We start from the raw sequence: 26,352 nt of genomic DNA, 5'->3' as shown, positions 1-26,352 counted from the left end.
AAGACAACACCACAGTTTCCCAAAATTATACAACAGTAGTTAAAATGAGGCAAAATGTACGCATTTCTAGACAGAGAAAGCAGGTTTTTTTTTCATAACAACAGGTACAAAAGGAAACTGAATATTTTAAGAACAAGATTAATATGAATATTCCAAGTAAGTGTGCTGTCAATATTAACACAAGTGATTTTACATGAGAACCGACAGTAATTTTCTTTCCTGATAAACATACAGCAGAAAAGGATTCTGCAATACGATTTCTTTTTTGCCTTGTAGAGATATACATTAATCTAGTTTTGATATTAACATTTTTCAAGAAAATAGTGAACTTTTTCAGCCAATCAGAATTTGAAGAAGGCAGCCTGTAAACACAGCTAAGCATTGCTTTAGACATTATGAGTTACGCATCTTTTTTGGTCATAGGTTTAAATGTCAAGACAGGGGCGTACGTGGATGATTTTGAACTGTACGCCAAATATGAGCAGCATAGCTACGAACCAAGCAGAGATGCTGCGAGTGTGGGGTAGGCGAGGGAGGAGGTCTCCATCTCCCGGCGGATTGGGTTTTTGGGGCCTCACCTTGAAAATGTTGAAAAATCTTCGGCAAAAGATGCGTTCTCTTGCTATATTCCAGCGTTAATATATTTTGTTTGTCACATTTGTACTACATATTACATGTATAGAGATAATCATTTAAATTCATAGTTTATCACACCGCTCATGCTTATTGGCAGGGACCATGACAGTGTCTAAAATTGCAGCTGGACCAGCCCCGGATAGTTTGAATATAACAATTTTTCGTATAGAGTCCAATGTAACTTTACCCTGGAAAGTGTGTGCTTCAATAGCTCGATGGCTCTAGCACGATACATGGCCCATACTAGTATTCATTAATAATTTTATCTAAGATTTTAAAATGTTTAATATTTTTTCGCAGATTTTTCATTGAATTACTTCGATGCAACGATAAATAACAAAATGAATTATGCCAGATTTAGAATGTTGAAAAATCGGAGTTATACAATACATTCCTTAAATCAACAGTAACAATAGTTATATAGTTTTGTTTCAAAATATTTGCGTCACTGAAATACTGTGTCATTCTACAATGTATTTTATTGTGCAACTGCCAAGATCAGCGCAAGCCTATTGTGTATCGCCAAAAGGCTGTTGGGTAACTGCATCTGAACTCTTACCTAATCCCAACTGCTACCCATGTGAACAAATTGCATATTCGAACCGTATGCAAAGCTGTTATTATCATTATCTATTTGTTTATTTGATACCCTATACAGTGTGAAGATTGCACAGGCAATACTCACACATTAAGGATATACTAGTTTTTGTTGTTATCGTTTTTGAAATCTTCGTCAATGTTTAATTTAATGCATGACTTCTGCATCCGCATTTTGACAGGGTTTTTTATAAACATTGCAAATATTTCATGTTTTTTCACGCGAAACGTATCTTTTTCTAGGTAACTCTAATATTGGCAAACGCAAATTCAAACTGCGCAAATTACTATACCAGATTGATAGATTTAATTGCAACCGTTCAAAATCTTTAATATCACGCTAAGAGTGTTATATTAAGCGTAACTTTTTTTCTTACTCGATACATCGGCTGATCATTTTGTTTTCCTGTCGCTCTTCTGATTTACCAATAAAACACATGTCATTTGAAACTTGAACAGCAGAATGAGACGGGTGTCCTGTTTGTATGCATACAAATTTTTAGAAATGTCAAAATTGAGTATATCGAGGTTCAATGGACATACATAGTACTATGTTGGTATGTTTGTAGAAAACGAGCGCTCGGTCGTTGCCGTAGAAACTTGCATACACGATAGATCTGTTAGGTATAACGACGCATCGACACAAGTTCGGGTCATATGGTAACTTTCTAGCTTTGGTGGTGGAGGAAGACCAAAGGTACCCATCCGTGCATTATTTCATCACGGGCGGCCACCCAGGTAGAACCACCAAACTTCCGTCAGCCAGCTGGATGACTTCCTCACATGATATGCACAATAGAATCTTTTTATTGGCAGAGTATTTCAACTTGGAGTTTGTGGCAAAATTATTCCCCTAAAGCGGTGGTTTAAATCTAAAACATCCAATAAGTATACATGTATATTATATAAATCATTGGCTAGACTTTTTGTACTAGTAATAAATATTAATACTGTGTTTCGCTTTACATGCATTTTGTCTTTTTTTAAACCTATTACCAAAATACAAATACCAATTATTTTGACTAAGACATGTTACATGCTGGTAACGCACATCAATATGTCCTTAATTAGGTACTGTAAAGCGTGGTGCACCATTTTTTAAACCAAATTATCTGTGTGTCAATATAGGCATTGATAAATATACTAATGGCAACACAAATTACAAGTAATTTTATTACGCAATGACTGATGGTATACAAATATACAACCATTTCGCAGAGATTATTACATTTAAATAAGTGTTTCAAATACCAGTTCTTAATTTGAAAATCTGAAAATGCATTTCTAATACTCATTGACCGAGATAGTAGTTTTCACAAATTTTAAAATAAATTCATGCACAGTGATCGTTTTGGAAAATACTTCACAATAAATAACAAGCAGGCTTCTTTTAAAAAAGAAATATAGGAGAGGTCCAGTGTTGATCCTTCTAAAGTTATATCAGAGACATAGATAACAATTGTTATCTATGTCTATGGTTATATGATAGGTTGTAGACGAAAACCAGTTTCCCTGTTGCAGGTCACTGACCTATTATGGGTCATCATTCTGTCGGCGATGGCCAACCTTCGTATCAAGTTTTCATGGGTTATAGTCTGGAAACTCTTTCCTCGTCCAGGTCACTGTGACCATGACCTAATGGCCTCAAAATCAATAAGTCATTTTCAGGTTATGATCAACTTCCGCCAATTCGAGGACTGTAGGCCCAAGCATTTCCTAGTTACTGAATTTCATTTAAAAATGTTCAAAAGCTACCACTGCAATAATTATACACTGAAGTCTTTGGCTCCAAGTCCGAACTTGCCCCTGATGAAAGCTGCCAAATTAGCATCTTACCATTTTTGCGAGAACCTCACCGGGCAGGCTTTTTTGTCAACTGACCCGTTCGTTTGGGCCCAAAAGAATAGCTTCCGAGAAGATTTAGAAAAGCTTAAAAGAAAATCCCAATCGAACGGACGTTTGCTGGATGTGAAAAAATATATATCATTCTTTTTGAAATGTATTTTTTCAGAGATTTTTATTGTTAATGTCCTATTTGAAACATTTTATTTGTTCTAGTTTATTACTCAGTTTGTAAGGTTTATTTGTATCATAGCTCGGTGTTTTTTCTTAACAAATTTGGTGCAGGTAATTCGTATACTCTGAGTACAGGGTGCGGTAACTAAAAGTGTGCAGGTATTTAATACCCGTACGCTAGTTACCGCACTGTTGGATAGGAAAGTATGCCAGCATGTCTGGAACAGTAGACAGCGAAGTGTATTTTATTGATTTTCTGCTCTAGCATTGGTTTATTAGTCCCCTACTGGTTGAAAACCAGTTTCGGGGACTATAGGAATGCGCTTTTCCGTCATTTTGTCATTCCGTCATTCCGTCATTCTGTCATTCCGTCCGTCCGCAATTTCGTGTCCGGTCCATAACTCTTTTATCCATGAAGGGATTTTATTATTACTTGGCACAAATGTTCCCCATGATAAGACGACTTGTCATGTGCAAAACCCGGACCCCTAGCTTAAAGGTCAAGGTCACAACTGGAGGTCAAAGGTCAACGGGGCTTTTTTCCTGTACGGTCCATAACTCTCCCATCCATGAAGGGATTTTAATATCACTTGGCACAATTGTACCTCATAATAAGGTGATGTGTCATGCACAACTTTCAGACCCCTAGCTCAAAGGTCAAGGTCACACTTAGTAGTCATATCTTAACATGGCATGAACAGGGTCTGTTTCGTGTCCGGTCCATAACTCTTTCATCCATGAAGGGATTTTAATATTACTTGATACAAATGTTCCCCATGATGTGACGACGTGTCATGCGCAAAACCCGCACCCCTAACTCAAAGGATATTAATATCAATTGGCAAAATTGTACGTCATAATAAGACGATGTGACATGCACAACTTTCAGACCCCTAGCTCAAAGGTCAAGGACACACTTAGTAGTCAAATGTTAACATGTCATGAACAGGGTCTGTTTCGTGTCCGGTCCATAACTCTGTCATTCATTAAGGGATTTCAATATTACTTGGCACAGATGTTCTCCATGATGAGATAACGTGTCATGCGCAAATCCCGGAGCCCTTGCTCAAAGGTCAAGGTCATACTTAGAGGTCAAAGGTCTAATTCAAGAATGACTTTGTCTGGAGCATTTCTTCTTTATGCATGGAGGGATTTTAATGTAACTTGGCACAAATGTTCACCACCATGAGACAAATTGTCTTGCGCCAGAACCAGGTTGCTAGGTCTAAGGTCAAGGTCATACTTAGGGGTCAAAGGTCAAATTCAAGAATGACTTTGTCCGGAGCATTTCTTCTTCAAGCATGGAGAGATTTTGATGTAACTTGGCACAAATGTTCCACAAATGCCACCATGAGGCACACTTTTTTAGAATTATGTCCCTTTGTTGTTACTATAAATAGATTACATTGTAACTTTTTTATTACTGGCAGTAGGGAAAAATCGAGACCACTTTTCTGTGGTACAACATGCATGTTACATCCAATATTTAGGTGTATTTTGATCTATCTCTACATGGTAAAGATTTTCTTGTGAACTTACATTTTATAGATTTTTTTTTTTTAGGATTAATTTCACTTTGTTGTTACTATAAATAACTTTTATGATAACTTTTTGTATAATCGGCAAAAAAAATCCAAATGAAAACAACTGTACGTTTTTATACATGCAAATTTTAATCCAAGTGCTTTGTTATATTATATTGTATATATAGTACAATATTGTTTATACATCATTGACAGATATCAGTTCATTATGTTATACTGCAATAGAGAAAATTAGGTGCCTTCCAGTAGGGACTTTGTATTGCATGGCAATACTTCATTCACTTGTTTTACCTGGGCTTTACACATTTGTAAAGCAAGGGTTTTAAGTACACACTGAATTGCTGTATATGGCAATGTGGAACGCCTACAACTACCATATATGGATGGCTATGATACAAAACAGAAAGAACATTAAAACTCTCGGGTAAACGATTTATACTCGGGGGCTACGCCCCCTCGTACAAATCGTTTACCCTCGAGTTTCAATGTTCTTTCTATTACATGTCGGATTGCCGCCTTGTTTTGATCACGTGATTAACATCTCTACTACCTCTTCCGACTTTCGGGTGGAAGACACAGAAGATCTTCTAATCAAAGCGCTCAAAGCGCTGATGGTGGCTGCTAATCAATGTTTAAAATATTGCAAAGAAAGCGACAACTGAGGAACTGTTAATATAAACCATAAGAACTTTTTTTTTTTTTTGCATTTTTTTTTAATATTCGGCTTTGGTTTCAAAATTAATCCTTTTTCAATGGCAGTCATTGTTTACATACACACTAATTCAGTTTTTAACGAATAGTTTTGATCCTTTTTGATTATTTGTGACGAAAACTACAACATAAATTACATCGAAGATGTTTTACTATGAATAAATAATACAAGCTTTTTCTCCAAATCAGTCAGCTTTTAAGATTTCTTTTTAAAGCTTTTGGGCAGTGTCTGTCATGAATTATTATACACACTGATTTAGTCCGTATCAGATAGCTGTGGTTTTCATGAGACTTTGTGAAAGAAAACAACACAAACATGCACCACAAATGCATCACAGAATGACAGTTCTGCAGCCAGTGTATTTTAGAGGTGCATTAATTATCACTCCATATGTTACACTCAAAAGTTCGCTTGACATAACAGCAGGCTTCGCAAAACTGCTGGACATTAAGTCAGACAAACTAACAACTTTAGTCAGACCGAGAAAAACGTCGAAAAATATGTAACTGATGAAAACAAACCGTTTTAATTTTTATACATATATTTGTATCAATCCAGATATATTGAGACGCACCATCGGAAAACCAACATAATTCGTTTGCAACCAGCATGGGTCCAGACCAGCCTGTGCATCCGCGCAGTCTGGTCAAAATCCATGCTGTTAGCTTTCAAAGCCTATTGCAAATAGAGAAACCGTTAGCGAACAGCAAGGCTCCTGACCAGAGTGTTTGATCTGGGTCCATGCTGGTCACAAATGCACTATGTTGTTTTTCTCATGGTGCAACTCGAATGAATTTAGCTGAAGTGAGCAGAATCTGTCTTGAAACAATTCAATTTTTAAGTTGGTCAAATTTGTTATCCGACGTCTTGCTACAGTCTGGCAGATTGCCGTTTCAAAAAGGCGAGTATTAGTATCATCGCTGCGCCCCCTTTCACAGGCTTACAAGTTGATGAAATCGTGATACGGTAGCACCACTTAGTCAAAGCGAGCTTGCAACATTTGTCAGCTTGGGCGACCTGTGGGTTTCCACGTTGATAATTCGTGTTTTGTCAGATGAAATTGTACCGAATATATGTGTATCTATGCATACATATAGTATCTTATATTGTATATTTGCTGAGGGAATATTATTACGAAAACATATATGTCTCTGATTCTCACGGCAGGTCAAATTGCAACCAATATCGAATGAATTTTCACTGAATGTTCATTTATTTTTGTTCACACTCGTATTGCTAAGCATGTTTTAGTATATTTTGTTCTTGATATAACGATGAACTGTACATGTTCAAGTTATATCCATAAATTACTGTCCTGTTCATAAATCATCTCACTGAATTTGCGCTAATTAGTGTTAATTGGCAGTATCAACGCCTGAGGAAATCCATATCACTGCTGATTATCGATTTTCTATAAATAGCCTGATTAACATGTGGTCATATTTTTGCGTGCTGACAATGCAGTCGAAAATTCAGTAACATTCTTAGATCACTAGGGTTGCATTAATATAATATCTTACAATTTGATAGCTATGACGAACATTTAAATTTGAAAAGTGTTACAACTTGCTGGAAAAGCTATCAGAGGTACAAACTGGTATTGTCTATGGACCTGAAATGTTTGGAAACTTTTCCGTTGAAATTCCGTTTCTATTTTTAGCCGCGGATTATTGCTAGCAGAAGTATAAGCTACGTGACCTCTGGGGCAGTACTATGCAATAGCTAATCAATATCATCGCTCCAGGTCAGGTGACATGAGGTCATCGTTTATTCACGTGACCATAAATTTGCATATTTGTATTCATACACGTGGTTGTTTTAATTAAAACGTTGACTTCAGTTTGTATTGATTTTAGTCGCCGAATTCACATTAAAAATGGTATTAAGGCATATATTGTAGCTTTGCATATTCTTCACGTTGTGTAGATAATTGTTTACCTGGAAAGCTTGGAACTATTTTTGGTTGTGTTGTTAGGATGGTCTTAAGAACTGACAAGGTTTCTCAAACTGAGCATTCTTTTTGACACTGGTGGCAGCAGCCACCAAAAACAGAAGATCTCGGAAGAGCTCTTCGTATACCGGCAGATCTCCGCAGCTCAAACGAACGGGGCAAAAGAACCCGCCAGCATATCTTTGAATACTGAGAACAAAGAATAGTAAATATATACCTACATTTTATTTTTATTAACAACTGTACCGTTTCCAACATTTGTAACAATAATATTACACTATATTTATTTATTTTAAACGAACAATTATTTTCGTCTTTCATAACTTACTTGTGCGCAAGCGCATTGGGCCACTTTAGACTGGCTCACCGTAATTTGCGCTAGAAAGTGAAATCCAACGCCGTAAAATTAGTAGATTAGTCTAAATCCTCCTAGTTTGAAAACCAACTCTATGGAGAGGTCTTGATAGGTCCAATAATATTTAATTCCATGCAAAACTTCCACGTTTCGTAGTCAAACAGTGTTACCACTGGACCACTTCGTCCGCTCTAATTATTAAGTCGATTGGATGATTAAGTTTTAAGGAAGATTTTTAGATAGTAAAGATTGGGAACGAAGGAAATAAAGGAATCCAACCAGAATATAATGGTTTTCCATTAGAAGTTACAACATTTTAAAATCGTTCGGTTTTACCAACGGAGACTTTATACTGTTTTATAAATAGTTGTTGAATTTGTGAATTATGAGATTTCTCATACTGGAAAATTTAATAGAAAGTGAGAAAAGAAACTGTGTTGTGTTCAATACACAAATACTAACACGAAAACTAAATAAAATTATGCCGGAAGTCCACTGTACGATAGTAGCAGTAGCAGTAGCAGGCAGTAGCAGCAGTATCAATAGCAGTAGTAGCTGTATCTGTATAAGCAGATAGCAGTAGCAGCATACAAATACGTAAAAGTGGAAATAGCAGTAGCAGATACAATAGTAGCAGTGAGCAGCAGTAGCAATAGCAATAGAAGCAATATTAGTACCATACAAATGATTAAAATAAGCCATCAGAATATGAATATTTTGATGAATTGAACTCTTGTATAATATACTCGCCGTCATAAGAAAGTACCCACTCTGAAATTTCTTTTATTTTTGTCTAAGCAATCGAGCTTGAAATTTAAATGGTATAAACTGGTTTCATGGTCAACACTGGATGATATTAAGGTTTAATATACGGAATATAACGGTCGCTTGGCTTCCTCGTGGTGCACCTGCAAATTGGGCCTTTTTACGAATAACTGTAGCATAAGAGTTCATTACAAAGTTTTTGTGTGTTATCAATCAATGTAAGGATATTACAGAAAAACGCCATAGTTTTTGTTTATTACTGCACTGAAATGGCACGTTTGAATGACGTTCAACGAAGCCAAGCCGTTGGCATGATCGAGGGTGGTATGTCATATCAGCAGGTGGCACGTCGAATGAATTGCTCGCATCGTACAATAAGAACACAATGCAACCGGGTCTGTGAGTGACAGAGAAACGTTCTGGACGTTGAGAATCACGTAAAGTCAATAGGACCGGCATATTATGCTTTCGAAATTGCGTCACGGGGTTTTTTTTTGTAAATATAAATATTTCTATGGCGGCATTTTACATAAAAATAAAAATGCATCTTAATTATTACCTCCCTTTATACATGTAAAATTTTGATAAATATCGTCTACAAATTTTGTTTGGAACCCAGTTTGCATGATTAATTCTGGCATACATCATATTTGCTTAAAAAATTAGCACATATAAACAGTTAGATTACTTTTTCTTGTTTATCAATAATACATGTATTTTGAAAAAATATGGTTATATTAGAGAATCCAATATCGGCCCGATGTCAATCCGACGTACGAAATAGTTACACTGATTGATGTCGGTCTACCGATTTCAATATTTTGCGGCACTACAAAGGCCCGACGTCGACCCAACATCGGCACATTTTGCCGACATTCCGATATAATACCTATATCGGGCCGATATAGCCATGCTGGCTGGGTGTATACAAACTTTTCCTTTGATTTGATCTAGTGACGTAGTTTTTGACCCACGTTATCCAGATTTGAAATTATCCAAGACTTTAGGATAACAAACATTCTGACCAAGTTATATGAAGATAAAATCAAAAATGTGCCCCTAGTGGCAGATGGGATGATGGGATCTGGGCAGTTTTCGAAAGGAACCAAGATATTATGCCAATACAAGTTGTGTGCAAGTTTAATTAAAATCAATTGCAAAATGTGGTATCTGTCGTGTTCACAAGCCGAAAGTAGCAATTTTTGGCCCTTTAAGAGGCCATAACTCTAGAACCCATGATGCGATCTAGCCAGTTTTCGAAAGGAACCGATAATTATAGTATGCCAATACAAGTTGTGTGCAAGTTTATTAAAATCAATTGCAAAATATGGTCTATCGTGTTCACAAGCCAAAAATAGCAAATTTTGGCCCTTTAATGGGCTATAACTCTAAAACCCTTGATGGAATCTGGCCAGATTTCGCAAGGAACCAAGATATTATGCCAATACAAGTTGTGTGCAAGTTTAATTAAAATTAATTGCAAAATGTGGTGTCTATTGTGTTCACAGGCCAAAAATAGCAAATTTCGGCTCTTTAAGGGGCTATAACTCTGAAACCAATGATGGGATCTGGCCAGTTTTCGAAAGGAACCGAGAAATTATGCCAATACAAGTTGTGTGCAAGTTTGATTAAGATTGATTGCAAAATGTGGTTTCTATTGTGTTCACAAGAAATTGTGGACAGAGGACGACGGACAGACGGACGACGGACGAAGGGCGAACACAAAAGCTCACCCTGACACTACGTGACAGGTGAGGTAATAAGACTTTCAGACAAACTGTATTTATAGGTTATTAGCTTTGTATCGGGAAATATGCATGAGTTCTGCAGTGGAAATATTGCGCGACATTAGGAGCGCAATTTTCTCCCTCTAAAGAACAAGTGCATATTTCCCGATGCAAAGATGATAACATTTTTATTACATACGCATCTACACGTGTAAATATTAATATGTAAATATCATAAATATGTTCAATAGCCTGAATAGGATTGACAATACTGAACTAAATAGAAAAATTAGTGCAACAACACACACTGAATTACGTCACGCACCCGATATGAAATTCAGGCATCAGTGTATAGAAAAATATTGACGTTTCGGTACCAGTGTAACTTAACGGGGAAAAGAAACGAGTATGCCAAAGCCATTTCATAAAAAGGTTTGTGGTAAGAAATGTTGCGATTGCAGCATTTCATATTAAGACTAAATTGCATTCACTATAAACAAACGTTTTTAAAAATCGGCATTATAATTTACTGACATGTTTCTCAGACCGAAATCCGCCCTTAAGACTAAAACATTGTGATATAGCCATAACCTTTGCCTAATTTCTTCGCTGCGATATAAAAATTTTCTGACCTTGGCCAACCGACCATTGTTTGAATAGTTGCTATTAACGAAGCAGGTCCTCCGACGTTGTACGTTCTGTATTTTTAGCTCACCTGTCACGTAGTGACAGGGTGAGCTTTTGTGATCGCATTTTGTCAAGTCCATTCTCCATCGTCCGTCCGTCCATTATTTCTTGTGAACACAATAGAGACCATATTTTGTAATCAATTTTAATCAAACTTGCACACAGCTTGCATTGGTATAATATCTCGGTTCCTTTCGAAAACTAACCAGATCCCATCATGGGGGTTCCAGAGTTATGGCCCCTTATAGATGAATGTTTCGTATCACATTTTCCAATTTTACAGTGATATTGTGAAACATGATCCAATACCAAATGTCTTACAAAGTTTCATCAAGAAATGTTCAGTTTTAAGAAAGATATGGACAGTTTACTGGGGTCACCCCTTGTCGATTTATATGCCCAGACTCAGTCCCTGTCGTCGTCAGATTGCAATTTGTCGTGAAACTTTCAGTTATCTGCATTTGTTTTGACTTGGAAGCTGAAAAACGATTCATTCCGTAAAAAATAGAAATAAGGTCTTATAATTTTGATCATTCTCTAACATTACAGAGATAAAAATGATCCTTTTTGGCCCAAAAGCTCAGATAAAAATGGGCACACCTGTTTAAAAAAAAGAGGCCAAAATTAAAAAAAAAAATCAAATTTCACGTTTATTTTTGCACGAAAACGTCTTTTTACATCATTTACAACAGATTTGTGGCCATTTACATTACCTGTGAAGTCATGTTTTAGCATTGTGTACACTACGGTAGCGCTTTCATACTGTCGCAATGTGTGACGTCACGCTCTATGTATAGAATGCATGTTTTAGCTCTATTATAGGTTAGAGACCACCAATTGTTTTCCCATAGACTTACATTGTAACATTATGGCGTGTACGGCCTTCCATACATCGAAACATGTATATCTAATTACAAGTTTTTCAAGAACTATCTTAGTTCTACCAAAATATCGGACGAAAAACATATGAATAGTGATATTTTATTTAAGTAATTTTCGTTTGAATGAGATGACCCCCTGTTTACATCATTGACATGGCGGGAGAAATTCGTTTGATAAAACTTTTTTTCAATACACATAAAATGTAGCAAATTTTGTCAAAATGTATAATAAAATACTGTAAATGCAGTAAAAAAATATCAATATAAAAAATACTGACCAATCAGAACGCACAGACGTTACCTTATTCCCAGGTTAGTCTGGTTCCCGCCGTACAGCTACGCAAAGTGACGCTAGGGGCAGATAACCAGACTAATTCCCAGGTATATACACTTACCTCATTCCCAGTACCTCGTTCCCAGTAAGTTCCCTGTACTTTTTTGAATTGGTGGTCTCTGACCTAAAGGGCCAAAATCGGCTATTTTTGGCTTGTGAACACGATAGAGACCACATTTTGCAATCAACTTTAATCAAACTTGCACAAAACTTGTATTGGCAAAATATTTCGGTTTCTTTCGAAACCTGGCCAGATCCCATCATGGGTTACAGAGTAATGGCCTCTTAAAGGGCTAAAACTTGCTATTTTTGGCTTTTGCAGCCATATAGAGGCTTCATTTATAGTTATATTTGATACAAACTTGTAAAATGTCTTTAACAACAATAACTCTTGGATTCCATGATGAATCTGTCAGATCCATTCATAGGTTCTGCAGTTACGGCCCCTGATTGACCCCTGAAAGAGCCAAAATTTGTTAATTTTTACCTTGTGGACACGATAGAAGTGACATTTTATATTTGATTTTAAGCACACTTACATACAACTTAAGTCACAATAAGATCTCGGTCCTATAGAAAATCGACTAAATTCCATCAAGGGTTATAGGGTTACTGCCCTTGAACGGGGCAAATTTTTCTATTTTGGCCCTTTCAGCCATATATAGGTTTTATTTATGCTTTGATTTGATATAGACTTGCACAGAATGATTATCGTCATGATCTCTAGGCCTGGATTGAAACTGGGTCATGTCGGGTCAAAAACTAGATCATCAGATCAAATCAAAGGAAACGCTTGTTAACAAACTAGAGGCCACATTGTGACCCTATCTTCATGAATCTTGGCCAGAACGTTTATCTTGATGATTTTAGGCCATGATCACAACTAGGTCATACGGGGTCAAAAACCAGGTCACTCGGTCAAATAAAAGGAAAAGCTTGTTAACACTCTTGAGGACACATTTATTACCCTATCTTCATGAAACTTGATCAGAACGCTTATCTTGATGATCCTAGGCCAAGTTCGAAACTGGGTCATATGGGGTCAAAACAAGGTTACCCGGTCAAATCAAAGGAAAAGCTTGTTAACACTCTTGTTTATTTGATGTGCTGGAACTAATGTTGGATAAAATACTAGGTCACTAGGTCAAATCAAAGAAAATGCTTGTTTACACTCAAGAGGCCAAGTGTTTTGGTCCGGTCTGAATGAACATTGCTCAGAATATTTGTCTCCATGAAATCACTAGGTAAAACATGTGTACACTGTTATAGTGTCTTACTTAGGTGAGCGACCTAGGGCCATCTTGGCCCTCTTGTTAGTAAGTCCAGGATCAGGATATGTCAGGTGAAAAAGGATTGGTTCCTTTCAGTACTGTCATAGCAGAACGAAATGAACGTGACAATTACGTTGGTAACTTAATACTATACTTAGTCATTACTTTGTCTCTACCTAAACGAATCTGCTATTTTAGCTTGGTTGTTGAGTTCTATGCTCCCAAATGATCTTTTCCTAGATTTATTTGACAATATTAACAACCGTCTTGAAGTGCTATGTGGTGGCCGTAAATAGGTCGTCATGTACTTGGAGTCAGTGTTTTATACTTCCAAAAGATCTTATTATTTTCTTTAAATACTTCTATTGTTAACAGTTTTAAATGTTTGTTGTTGAAATTGCTAATTTCTCTATGTGTATTTGTTGAAACTGTCCATCTAATAAAATCAAAATGAAAGGATGCAATCAAGCAAAACAATAGCAGATTCGGTTTGACAGCCCGTTCATGACACGTAAAGGAAAATTCATCACCCCTCGCATCCACGAGCACTATCCTGTTATACCGAAGTTTAAAAGACTCCATGACCTCAAATGTCCAGAACATTTAACAACACTGACTCCAAATACGTGAAGACTTTTTACGGCCACCACACGACACTTCAAACAACAATACAAGCTTCAGGAGCATGGTAAATAACTGGGCTTATTATTTTCTTCTAAGTCGTTCTCTAACTGTCGTCCTCCGTGCTATTTTCTCTGATGATGTTCTTGTAACCACAAGGCTCTGTACCTGGGGCTTTTCCTTTCTTCTTTACATCAATGACCTCCCTTGTTCTGTTACCTCTCATGTGCTACTCATTTGCCACTCTGCTGATGAATCAGCAGTGTACATCATCATCAATTCCATTTTCAAACTGCCAAGCACTCAAACGTCACCTGCAACGAAGATCTTTAAAATGCAGAAATATTATTGTAAAATAACAGGCTGAACACCTTGCAGTTAGCATTTTGTCAGTATTCCCAAATTCAAGAAAGATCGATGTATAATTGATTTGCATTACTTCTAGTTAAACAAGATGACCTTCTATATAAATATCAAAGTAGCAGTCGAGGCAATTACCCCACTCACTCCTGTTTAATTCAACTCTCAAAAGAACTGTCAGTGAATTTCGTGTTGTAAATTACAGGCAACGGGAGTGGAGACAGTGGAGTGGTTCGTTTCGTATTTAACATAAAAAGCACTTCAATTTAATTTAATTACATATATTTCAAATATGTGATATATATCCAACTATTTTCATGTATATACAAGAAATCGCATTTGTTTCTAGTATCATTTTACCATGAATATCAAAGTGTACATTTCAGTAAAATTTCTATTATTTAAAATAATCAAAATAAACAAAAATCACAGAATCAAACGCAAGTCACTAGTATTTACACGAAAAAGTTGGACATATACATGACCTGGTATAATTGATCTTTTTACACTATTTAAAGTTCCATAAGGCTTTAAATGTTATGTTAAGATGTCCAAATAGATGTTATGCCTAGCTACACGGTAAGAAAAGTACAGCTTTCAATTCAGTGCATGAACTTCTGATAGTTAAAGCCATAAAGGGAGGATGTAAAAAATATGCATTGAATGATACTTTCTGCACTATTAATCGATGTTCAAAAGTTTGACAAATATATGAGAAACAAATTAGTATGTCCGATACAAAACATATTGCAGTCGCCTTATAAACAAAGGCATTATCACCGTTGATAAATATAACAAATATGCTGCTAATCAAATGGTTCGAATGCGCGGTATGCTAAGATCTCTGCAAGCATGAAATTGTATAAAGCTGATCTCATTCCAGTTAGCTAGTTTTTTAGCTCACCTGTCACATAGTGACAAGGTGAGCTTTTGTGATCACCCTTCGTCCGTCGTGTGTGCGTGCGTGCGTCCGTGCGTCCGTCCGTCAACAATTTCTTGTCTGCACGATAGTGGTTTCATTTATGATTTTATTTTAACCAAACTTGCATACAACTTGTATCACCATAAGATCTCGGTTCCTTTCTTGAACTGGCCAGATCCCATTATGGGTTCCAGAGTTATGGCCCCTGAAAGGGCCAAACTCAGCTATTTTGACCTTGTCTGCACAATAGCAGCTTTATTTATGATTTGATTTTTACCAAACTGGCACACAACTTGTATCACCATAAGATCTTGGTTCCTTTCTTGAACTGGCCAGATTCCGTTATGGGTTCCAGAGTTATGGCCCCTGAAAGGACCAGAATTAGCTATTTTGCCCTTGTCTGCACAATAGCAGCTTCATTTATGATTTGAATTTAATCAAACTTGCACAAAACTTGTGGTGCCATAAGATCTCAGTTCCTTTCTTGAACCGGCCAGATCCCCTAATGGGTTCCAGAGTTATGGCCCCTGAAAGGGCCAAAATTAGCCATTTTGACCTTGTCTGCACAATAGCAACTTCATTTATGATTTGATTTTAACCAAACTTGCATACAACTTGTATCACCACAAGATCTTGGTTCCTTTCTTAAACTGGCCAGATTCCATCATGGGTTCCAGAGATATGGCCCCTTAAAGGTCCAAAAATTGGCTCTTTTGGCTTTTGCAGACATATAGAGACTTCATTTGTGGTTTTATTTGATACAAACTTCCAAAATATCTTCAACAACAATAAATCTTGGATTCCATGACAGATCAGATCCAATCGTAGTTTCCAGAGTTATTTTATATCTCATTACCTCCCCTGATTGTAGTCAAAATGGATTTATATCAGTAAGTACTTACAGGACTTATTTGAAATTTCATTATTGTCATTAGTTGGACCGAGCCAATCAGGGTAGATAACTATGGACTGATTTTATGTCAAATTACCTCCCTTTCTTTCAAATTAAAATGGGTATATCTCTGTAACTAATGAAGATACTGATCTGAAATTTCATTTATGTCAACAGATTTATTTGGCAGATCCTTCTTTTGTTAACTTACAATAATTTTCTTTTGAATTACTTCCCTTTTACGTTACTATAAATAGCCTATTTTCAGTAAGTTTTTTATTATTGGCCGTAGGAAAAAACCGAGACCACTTTTCTTTGGTACAACATGGATGGTACCTCCAATTTTTAGGTGTATTTTGACATATCTGTACCTTGTAAGAATTTTGTTTTTCTTTTTGGTTAAATTTGTTTCCTTTGTTGTTCCTGTCCTTTGGACTTAGATATTTTTTCTGAGGACCTTCTTGTCCTCAAGTGCAATGATAACAGGTGAGCGATATAAGTCCATCATGGCCCTCTTGTTTATCCTTGATACTACTTCTATCAAAAGGATCTCATAGGAAAAATCGATGGTCATCGTAGGATGATGTTTTACAAAAAATGTAAAATGCACTTTATAATGTCTTAAGTATTTTCGTTGTCTGTGATATATCCTGATTCTGCGTATCAAATTCGTGTTGTCAAATTCTATGTTGTTTGTATCATTTTGCATGACACATTTAATATCACGAATATATATAAAAAAATCTAAAATCTATCAATTGGAAAAATGGGAAGAACTATTGGACATGTATATTAAGAAAAGAAAGTGTCAGGTCTCACACATATCTAGAAATTAGTAAGTGAAGTCGCAATGGGTGACTCCTTCAGAAGACTGTTTGTATTTTTAGTGAGAGGATAATGCAAGATACAGAAGTCGCTCCAATTCCAGAAGCTTCCCTGGTTCTTAAGCCATATTTGTATAAAGCCTTCATATACTCGTATCCCAATACTAGGTAAACCGTGATAAACCGTGTTGTCGCAATGGAAACCTACTTAAGCCCTCTACAGACGGTAGGTTTTTGTTGTACAACACTAATTATCTCAAAGATGTACAATTTTGAAATTGTACGTTTTTTACATACAGACAGTATTCCATTCTTATATAAATCACAGAGATTTACCTATATAATATATAGTGCATCAGGTACTGAAAAGAATGTAACCATTGATAATAAAATGATATTCACTTTTTTATGTCCCATGAATTTGATTACGCATGACACAAATAAGCCAACCCATGAGAAAACCGACATAGTGGCTTTGCGACCAGCATGGATGCAGACCAACCTGTGCATCGGCGCAGTCTGGTCAGGATCAATGGTGTTTGATTTCAATGTCTATTGCAATTAGAGAAACCGTTAGCAAACAGCATGGACCAGACTGCGCGGATGCTGGTCGAAAACGCACTATGTTGTTTTTCTCATGGCGCAGCTCAAATCATTTAACTTTTTAGTGTCATCCTTTTTCCATTGTGCATTAGAAGCCATTTTATCTTCAGATTTGTGTTTATTTTTGGGACAATTGTTTCTGGAATTTCATTCACTTGCCTCTTATCAACTAATTATTTACCAGTTTGTTGCTTGTCAACGTGGGTGGTACGTAAGGCAAAACTTACGAAATAGAACATGTCCTAATCTGTAAGTCAAGACTTAAGATTTACGAAATCAAGGAATAGCATCGTACACACGATAATATTTGGCTGTACATCTTAAATTTAATTGGTGTTGTACAACAAAAACCTACCGTCTGTAGAGGGCTTTAAAGACAAAATGTAAGGGTAGATTTGCGGGAAGCACAGAGCACTCCAAACACATCCAATACGTCTTGCATCGCAAAGTAGGCCCGCAACAAAAAGAAACTTTGACGGCAAAATATAGCAGACGGGATACTTCAAAAATCAAACAACAAATACGTTTTATTTATATGCAAAATACAAAAATGGGTAAGGGTTAGATAAAACGGTGTGTGTGTGAGAGAGAGCAAACAAAAAGACAAGCAGGCAAAACAACGCAGTGGGTCACCGCCCAGGAACAGCCGGCTGACAAGACCTAACCTCAATCCTAGAAAAAGGAGGGTAGGCGTAAATGCAAGGGGAGATGGGATTTGGGGAGAAACACCAGCATCAAACAAGACAATATAAGAAACATAAATTACGAAACAGACAAAAACAAGTTGAAAATAAGAACACCGCCTTGGAACGGTCAGTAATCCTCACCCTTTTTTCAACAAGTTAGATGAGACAGTGTAAACAAATTAACTCCACGCTGAGAAAAGAGAAAATACCAGATTTTATAAAGTAAACATGTAAATAGGGTCAGTCTCAGGTATAATTACACCAATGTACTCCACAACTTGTCTGATGCCAGAGCACTAAGAGCCTAACTTTTAAGGGCACGATTAAGCAGGCTGCATCCAAATTCCACTTCCTCCGTCCTTTTTAGCTCACCTGAGCCAAAGGCTCATGGTGAGCTTTTGTGACTGCTCAATGTCCGTCGTCCGTCTTCAGTCGTGCGTCGTCCGTCGTCCGTCAACATTTTCTAAATAAATCTTCTTCTTTGAAAACCACTGGACAGAATTACACCAAACTTCACAGGAATGATCCTTGGGTGGTCCCCTTTCAAAGTTGTTCAAAGAATTGAATTGCATGCAGAACTCTGGTTGCCATGGCAACCGAAAGGAAAAACTTTAAAAATCTTCTTGTCCAAATCCGCAAGGCATAGAGCCTTGATATTTGGCATGTGGCATCATCTAATGATCCTCTATGAAGATTGTTCAAATTGTGCCCCTGGAGTGAAAAGAGGCTCCATCCCGGGGGTCACAAGTTTTACATAGACTTATATAGAAAAAAATAAAAATCTTCTTGTCTAAAACCACAAGACATAGGCCTTTGATATTTGGTGTGTAGCATTGCCTTGTGGTCCTCTACCAAAATTATTCAAATTATAATCCTGGGGTGAAAAGAGGCCCTGCCCCGGGGGTCTCAAGTTTTACATATTTATACTTATATAGGAAAAAACTTTAAAAATCTTCTTGTCTGAAACTGCAAGGCCTAGGCTTTTGATATTTGGTACGAAGCATTGCCTTGTGGTCCTCTGCCAAACTTGTTCAAATTTTGCCCCTGGGGTGAAAAGAGGCCCAGCTCCGGGGGGTCTCAAGTTTTACATATACTTATATAGGTAAAAACTTTAAAAATCTTCTTGTCTGAAACAGCAAGGCCTAGGCTTTTGATATTTGGTATGTTGCATTGCCTTGTGGTCCTCTACCAAAATTGTTCAAATTATGCCCCTGGGGTGAAAAGAGGCCACCTGTTATATGAGTTATATAGAATAAATACTTCAGATATTATCAGATCATATTTCCTAGACTGCTTAATTATAATTACCTGGTGACCTCAAGTGATTAGGGGTCACTTGACTGTAACCTTGGCCTATTGTCCTACTTTCTTGTTTTTTAAGATACAGCCTTGAAATGTGGATGACATGTACAGTTTTGCACACTGATCTTAAAACTGACTTTCAGTGACCATGAATGTGGCCTACTGACCTACTTTCTAATATTTTAGCATCAGTTTGCCATTTGAAACATGGGGCTCATATTACTCAGGTGAGCGATTCAGGGTCATCATGACCCTCTTGTTTGTTCTTGTAAGATTTAGGAGAAAAGGCATCACGGAGTCTTACACTTTATTAGTCATCGCACCATCAAACATTGTCAATCTTCAAACATGCACTGTGTTTAACGATTTTTCGATTGTATATCCACTTTTGATAAACCTTTTCAGACATTTTTTACAAATATTTTATTAAAATAAGGATTATGCTTAATTTTCCGAATTTTATAAACTACATCTCCATAGGATGTGGGGTGTGCTTGACCGATTTTAAAAGTGTTTTAAGGTATTTGTTATATTTCTAAAAAAGTTCGGACGATCTGTAGTAATATTTAGTGGAAGACTTCCGTAGTTTATGATATCGGTAACCCTGTAGTGATAACTTTTTGGTAATATGAAGATTTCTATTATTAAAATCCTCTAGCTTTGACAGGGTCTTGCAAAACGATTTAGTGCACAGTATGTTGCCGCTCGAGAGGTGGGGGATGCTGACAATTTCAAAATTGAAATCGTCTCTTTTGTCATATATTTTTGTTTCTAAATTACTATTCACAATTGTTAAATGCAAGTCCAAAAATGACGCTTCGAAATTTGAGGTATTAGCCTTATTAAGCTGTAATTCTTTTTGGATAACTGTGTTCGATCGCCATTTCTGGAAAATATAGGTTGTCCATATTTAATCTTAGGGTCCATTAAAAGCATTGATTATGTCAAACTGAATTACAGTGGATAAACTGAGCATGAAGTCTCATTCATAACAGTATAAGAATAAATGAGCAATGAGTGGGGCACAGTTAGTTCCCATAGGGATACTAATAATGCTGTTTTGAAATTTTCAGTGTGTAGACATAGAAAGTAAAATATTATATCATTTGACAACTTTAAAGGCAAAAAAAATCGAGAATATGAGAAACGCTGAGAATACGAGAAACGGAGACTTGTCTAGATCTGTAAGTGTATTGCCAAATTTAATAAATATGTTATCTGACAGAAATTTTAACGCTTCACAAACCTGATTACAACTCCATAGGTTGTACATGTTAAATTTACTGTTAGAAAAAAATTACATGCCAAATAATTAACGTTTGTTTTTGTCAATTAATAGTTCACGGCATTAGTCTGTTACACTGATCTGTCTTAGCGAGTACAGTTAAAATGTAGTATTTAAAGCGTGGAAGAGTCTATTCACGGCAGCTGCGCGTGATAGTATTTTAGATAAATCCCGTTCCATATCCGTTCTATGTAATATTTCGTTTTATTATATGATTCTATTGTTAGATGTAACATAGATTCAGCAGCTGAACATCAAAACAAATAAATTGTCATTGGTCATGTATTTAAGATGAGCTTGTGCGTTCAGAGTTTGTTTAAATAGCTTAAACGAGCGGTATCATGGAAGATTAATAATTCCTCTCAGATTGACCTTCGTTCGCATTCGTTCGTTCTACGTACTTGACCTAGATGTACTTGAAAACAGCTGATCGTGTAAACAAGGCTGTACTCGTATCTAGACATTCGGGGATTATAGTAAATTTAGAAAGATAGCCGAAGATGATGTAGCTGATCATAATTTTGATTACACTGTCTTTACATGACAGTTGACATTCACCCAGTTGAGTCGCGTTTTATTTCTTAAATTGTGCATTACTTTATGTCTATTTTCACAGTATATAGATCTAAAGATGATTTAAATGAGATTATGACTTGATGGCTACTTGGAGTTTAGTAAATAAAATATACTGAACACAATGGGAAAATCAGGAAAAGTTGAAAAGCGATACTTCTGGCAAAAAAAGGAAACAGATCAAAATAATCATCAGAACACAGATTTGTTGAGAAAAGACGAAGAAAGAGCTGTGCAATCTGACAGTAATGAAGATGCCCCCTTTACACCACCTGATGGTGGGTGGGGCTGGATTGTTTGCCTTACATCTCTCTGGGCTAATGGAACAGTTTTTGGAATCATAAATACATTTGGAATTGTCTATGTTCAGATGAGAGATCACTATAGTGAAAATGATCCTGAAGTTTCATTGAAAACAGGTAATATTTTTGCATGAATTTAATTTATAAGGAGCTCAGCAGTAATATATTAACTTGCGCTGAGTACAGAAAATATTCATACTTGTAGCATACAAGTGAGTTGCTAATTAAAAACACTTATTAAGTAAACAAATGGTTGACAGTAAAAATGATTTTATGTACTATTGATCTTTTTATGTGATACTTATGACTGTGATATAGCTTAATTGCTGCATACTTTTAATAGTTCCGTTTAAATGTTAAACTAAAGTGTTTGAATCTATAAGTCAGGCAGGATTAATTAAAACATGGAATTACATTTTCTTACTTAATTATCTTTAACTGACCTTGTATAATGTTAATTCAGCATGATAAGAAGGCGAATGTCGACCTCTTTGTAGTGTTTGTAATCATCCTGAAAGAAATTTATATGGCCTACATTTTGCTTTTTTGTTCATTTCCTGTCTTTTTTTTTTTTTGGGGGGGGGGGGGGGGGGGGGGGGCGGGGTGTGCAAATTTCCCTTGACACTTGTTTGCATTGAACATGTGTTCTTCTTATGTTGTTATGCTTATCCTTTTATTTTGTGCAGTGTATTGTTTTTTTTTCATGAAAAGAGACTGTGACATCAGACAGTGTTGTTTTTTCTGTCCCATTTGTTACTAAGGGCCAAAATTCGACCCTATTCCGGCCCCTTTTCAGAAAGTATGTTTTGAGAAAAAATCCCCTTTCAATAATTTTTTGTTTTGAATGTTTGTTTACACTTTTCAGCGGAACTTAATAGATCTACTTAGTTATGGAAACCAAGTTTCAAGTTTATTTATTTAGTCATGGCATACTACATGCATGAGACTATAACAGTATAATACAAATAAAACATCAATGTGGAATGCATATGGTTGCTACTCATAGCATACAATTAGAATAAGTATTAACTATTGCAGTAGCTACAAATACTTATATTTACTTTAATGACTGTAGAAAGGTTGCAAGATGTGACATTTGTCAGTAAGTAACAACGTAGGATATACATATGGATACTACATACAGTGCACAATCTGAATGACAAGAAAAAAAGACTATATAACCATACCATTTCAAATACAGGACAATGTGCTGTTTTGAAGTCATTTTTATTTTCATTTTTATTTTTAGGGTTACATGTTTATGAAAAAATACAGATTTTCTTATGATGTGATTTTTCCCAAGTATTTTAGTCATTACAACGCGATTTTCCGCTCCTAAGATGCCATGCCAATGTTCCCCAAAGACTGAAGAAAAAAAACATTGGACCTAAGTTTCAACTGCAGTGTTTGAATTACTTTTAGGCCTTTATCAATGACAGGAATCTTTGTATTTTGCCTAGGCAATTCTTCCGAAAAATTCTTTTAATAGTTAAGACCTATTTTTCATTCAGTGTGGTCCTGTTATGCAGTTTTCGTTAATTCCAAGCATATTTACCATATTTGCACTATTTTTTAAATTTTATTTGACTTTGAAGTTTATACATTATCTCTCTGTTATCATTAATAACTTTATACAAATATGGCCAAAAAAATTGTATTTTTGTCATTGAAATAATTCTTTCTCTGTTTCAGCCTTTGTTGGGTCAACATGTACAGGGGTAACGTTCTTGATGTGTACAGTGTCCAGTATCTTGAGCGATCGTTTAGGGATACGAAAGACTGCTTGTACGGGAGCGGTACTTGCAACAGTGGGCCTCATTGCGACAGCCTTTATAAAGAAACTTGAGTTACTGTATCTAACATATGGACTAATTCTTGGTGTTGGTTCTTCATTGGTCTATTCACCATCCCTTGTTATTCTTGGGCACTATTTCAGGAAACATATGGGATTAGTTAATGGAATAGTATCTTTTGGGAGTTCTTTATTTACCATTGCCTTAACTAGAATCTTACCTTATCTTTTGTCAGCAGTAGACATCAAGTACTGTTTTATATTTCTAGCTGGTTTACATTTCATGTTGATCATATTTACATTGTCATGGAAACCATTGTTTATAAAAGAAAATCATCTTGCCGCAATGACATTATCTACTGAAAGTGTGTACCAGCACTGTAACGACTGCTGTACGTGGACTAAGAAGTTTCTGAATGTGAAAATATGGAAAAACAGAGCATATGTGATATGGATTGTCTCCCTTGGTGTTGCACTTTTTGGTTATTTTGTTCCATTTTTCCATCTGGTGAGTAGTTTTCTTTCTTTGTAAATGAGTTATTTGTAATGCAAACATTATTAGACCCCTGCCGATTGTAAGCCCAGTGTCATTGAGTATAGGATTGCAATTTTCTGTCTCATTTCATCAGCCAGTTCATCCACATTTTTGTGTCTGGTCCGCAGATTGGCCATCCATCAAGAGATTTTCTTTGCTCAAATGTTTCTGTAACAATTTAATGTTTCATGCCCAACTCTCAGATCTCCAGCTCAGAGGTTAAATTAAGATTAAAGTTTGAGGTCATCAATGAACATGTTTTTAACTTGACTATTTGATTTTTTTTTAATTTTCCAAGGTAGCAGTTAGAGGTCAAATGTTAACAGTCTGTGTTTTGTGTCCACTCCATAACTCCTCCATCCATTAAAGGATTTTAATATTATTTAGCAGAAATACCTCCCATAATGAGATTGTGTTTCACTCTCAAAACCCATACCCATATCTCAAAGGTCAAGGTCATATTTAGAAGTCAAAGATATTTCAGACTCTTAATAACTTGGCATAAACATTCAGCATAACATGCAGATATGGACCCGAGTATAATTTTATTACATTTTTATATGAAAATGGTCGTATTATTTGATGGCATGTGCGTCTGTCCATCCATCAGAATTTGAGTCTGGAGCATTAACTTTATAACCATAAACCATTAAAGGTATTGACTTTAAGATTTGAATATAGGCAGATGGGGATGTGACGATGTGCAGAGCACTTGAACCGACTCTATAGGTCAAAGGTCAAGGTCATAAAATGTGCTAATAGGTCACAACTGTCCATCATACTGTGTGTCCAGAGCATAACTAAATAACCATGCAAATTATTGAATTCAAACTTGACATGTAGGTAGTTGGCGATGAGATGATGTGCAGAGCACATGAACAAGATCTATAGGTCGAAGTTCAAGGTCACAAATTGAGCTCAAAGGTCAAATTTGTCAGTCATATTTTGTGTCCAGAGCATAACTTATTAACCATTAGAGGTATTGACTTCAGACTTGAGATGTAGGTAGATGGCAATGTGACGATGTGCAAATTGCCTGAACCTGGGTGGTAGGTCAAAGGTCAAGGTTACAGCAAAGTCAAATCTGCCCATCATATTTTGTGTCCAGAGCATAACTTAAAAGGTATTACAGGTATTGACTTGAAACTTGGAATATAGGCAGGTGGTGATGAGGCGATGTGCAGATTGCAACAATCTACGTAATACACATGCCCTCCCTCCCACCCATTTACCCATTTATTTATTTTTTCATTTAGTTTATTAACCTTTTTTATCCTGTCACCACAACAGCACACATGCCCGGATCACTTACCTTATGCCAATGAGCCTGTGCCAGGTGAAAGAAACAGGCTTCTACGGTAGCTTCTGGATATACGTCTTGGAAGGCTTGTATTCATGCCTCTTCAAAATCCACCCTAAACTTCGACACAGATACACTGAACGCTGTAAAGCAAAATATATAATTTCTGTTGTGTGTATCTATTTAGTTATCATAACCAGATTCAAGATTAAACACAATCATTTTCATTTTGTAAATTGTACATTTTAGAAATCAAAAAAAAAAAGAAGTAAAAGAAAAATAGAAAAAATACCTTTCATGGCAGCACTATAGCTAATGGCGAGGAACACTTGCTGGTATATGTCCTTTGTCTTTCTAGTCAGGATGCAATAGGCAAGTGGTACCAGTTGTCCCATAACTACCTGGTGTGGTGTATATAACTGGTAGAAGAAAGTGGGGGCAACGCTGAACGTACCATCACCGTGCCATACATCGCTATTACAAAGATACATCAGGGTTCAAGCTAGCCCAGAAAAATTGGGAGAAGTGACTTCTCCCTTCAGTGAAAATAGGGAGAAGTTTTCTCAGAACAGGGAGAAGTGAGGCTGCGGGTCAAAACAGTCATTAATTAAACCGTATATATTACAGTTTTGATGGTACAGCACAAATGAATAACATTTCAAAACAACACATATTTTACTTATAAATAAGTACAAAATGCCAAGTATCAAATACAAACACACACAGTGAGCATGTATTTATGCAGTAGTTTGAAACATTCATAAATAATACTAAATCACCATCAGTATTATAACAGGCATGTGTAGTGTTATTTGCTGTTCGGCTCATATGTCATGACCCCTTGCATTGCATTATCAAATTTTGCCAGTCTACATATAA

At 36.2% G+C, this 26,352-nt stretch overlaps 1 protein-coding gene across 2 annotated transcripts in view; it reads left to right on the top strand.

Annotated features, from left to right (window-relative positions):
- Nucleotides 1-21,210: 21,210 nt before the first annotated feature.
- Nucleotides 21,211-26,352, top strand: part of LOC123551924 (monocarboxylate transporter 10-like) — a 53,326-nt gene continuing 48,184 nt past the window's right edge. The window contains exons 1-2 of one of the 2 annotated variants that reach the window (XM_045341228.2): nucleotides 21,211-21,963; nucleotides 23,539-24,146. In XM_045341228.2, coding sequence (XP_045197163.2) covers nucleotides 21,669-21,963; nucleotides 23,539-24,146 — 903 coding nt within the window. In that variant the 5' untranslated portion in view covers nucleotides 21,211-21,668. The remainder of the gene's footprint in view (nucleotides 21,964-23,538; nucleotides 24,147-26,352) is intronic. The other variant, XM_045341229.2, reaches the window with a different exon arrangement.

The sequence above is a fragment of the Mercenaria mercenaria genome, chromosome 4 (assembly GCF_021730395.1).
Source record: "Mercenaria mercenaria strain notata chromosome 4, MADL_Memer_1, whole genome shotgun sequence".
NCBI classification, from domain to species: domain Eukaryota; kingdom Metazoa; phylum Mollusca; class Bivalvia; order Venerida; family Veneridae; genus Mercenaria; species Mercenaria mercenaria.
This window is presented reverse-complemented; position numbering and strand designations above follow the sequence as displayed.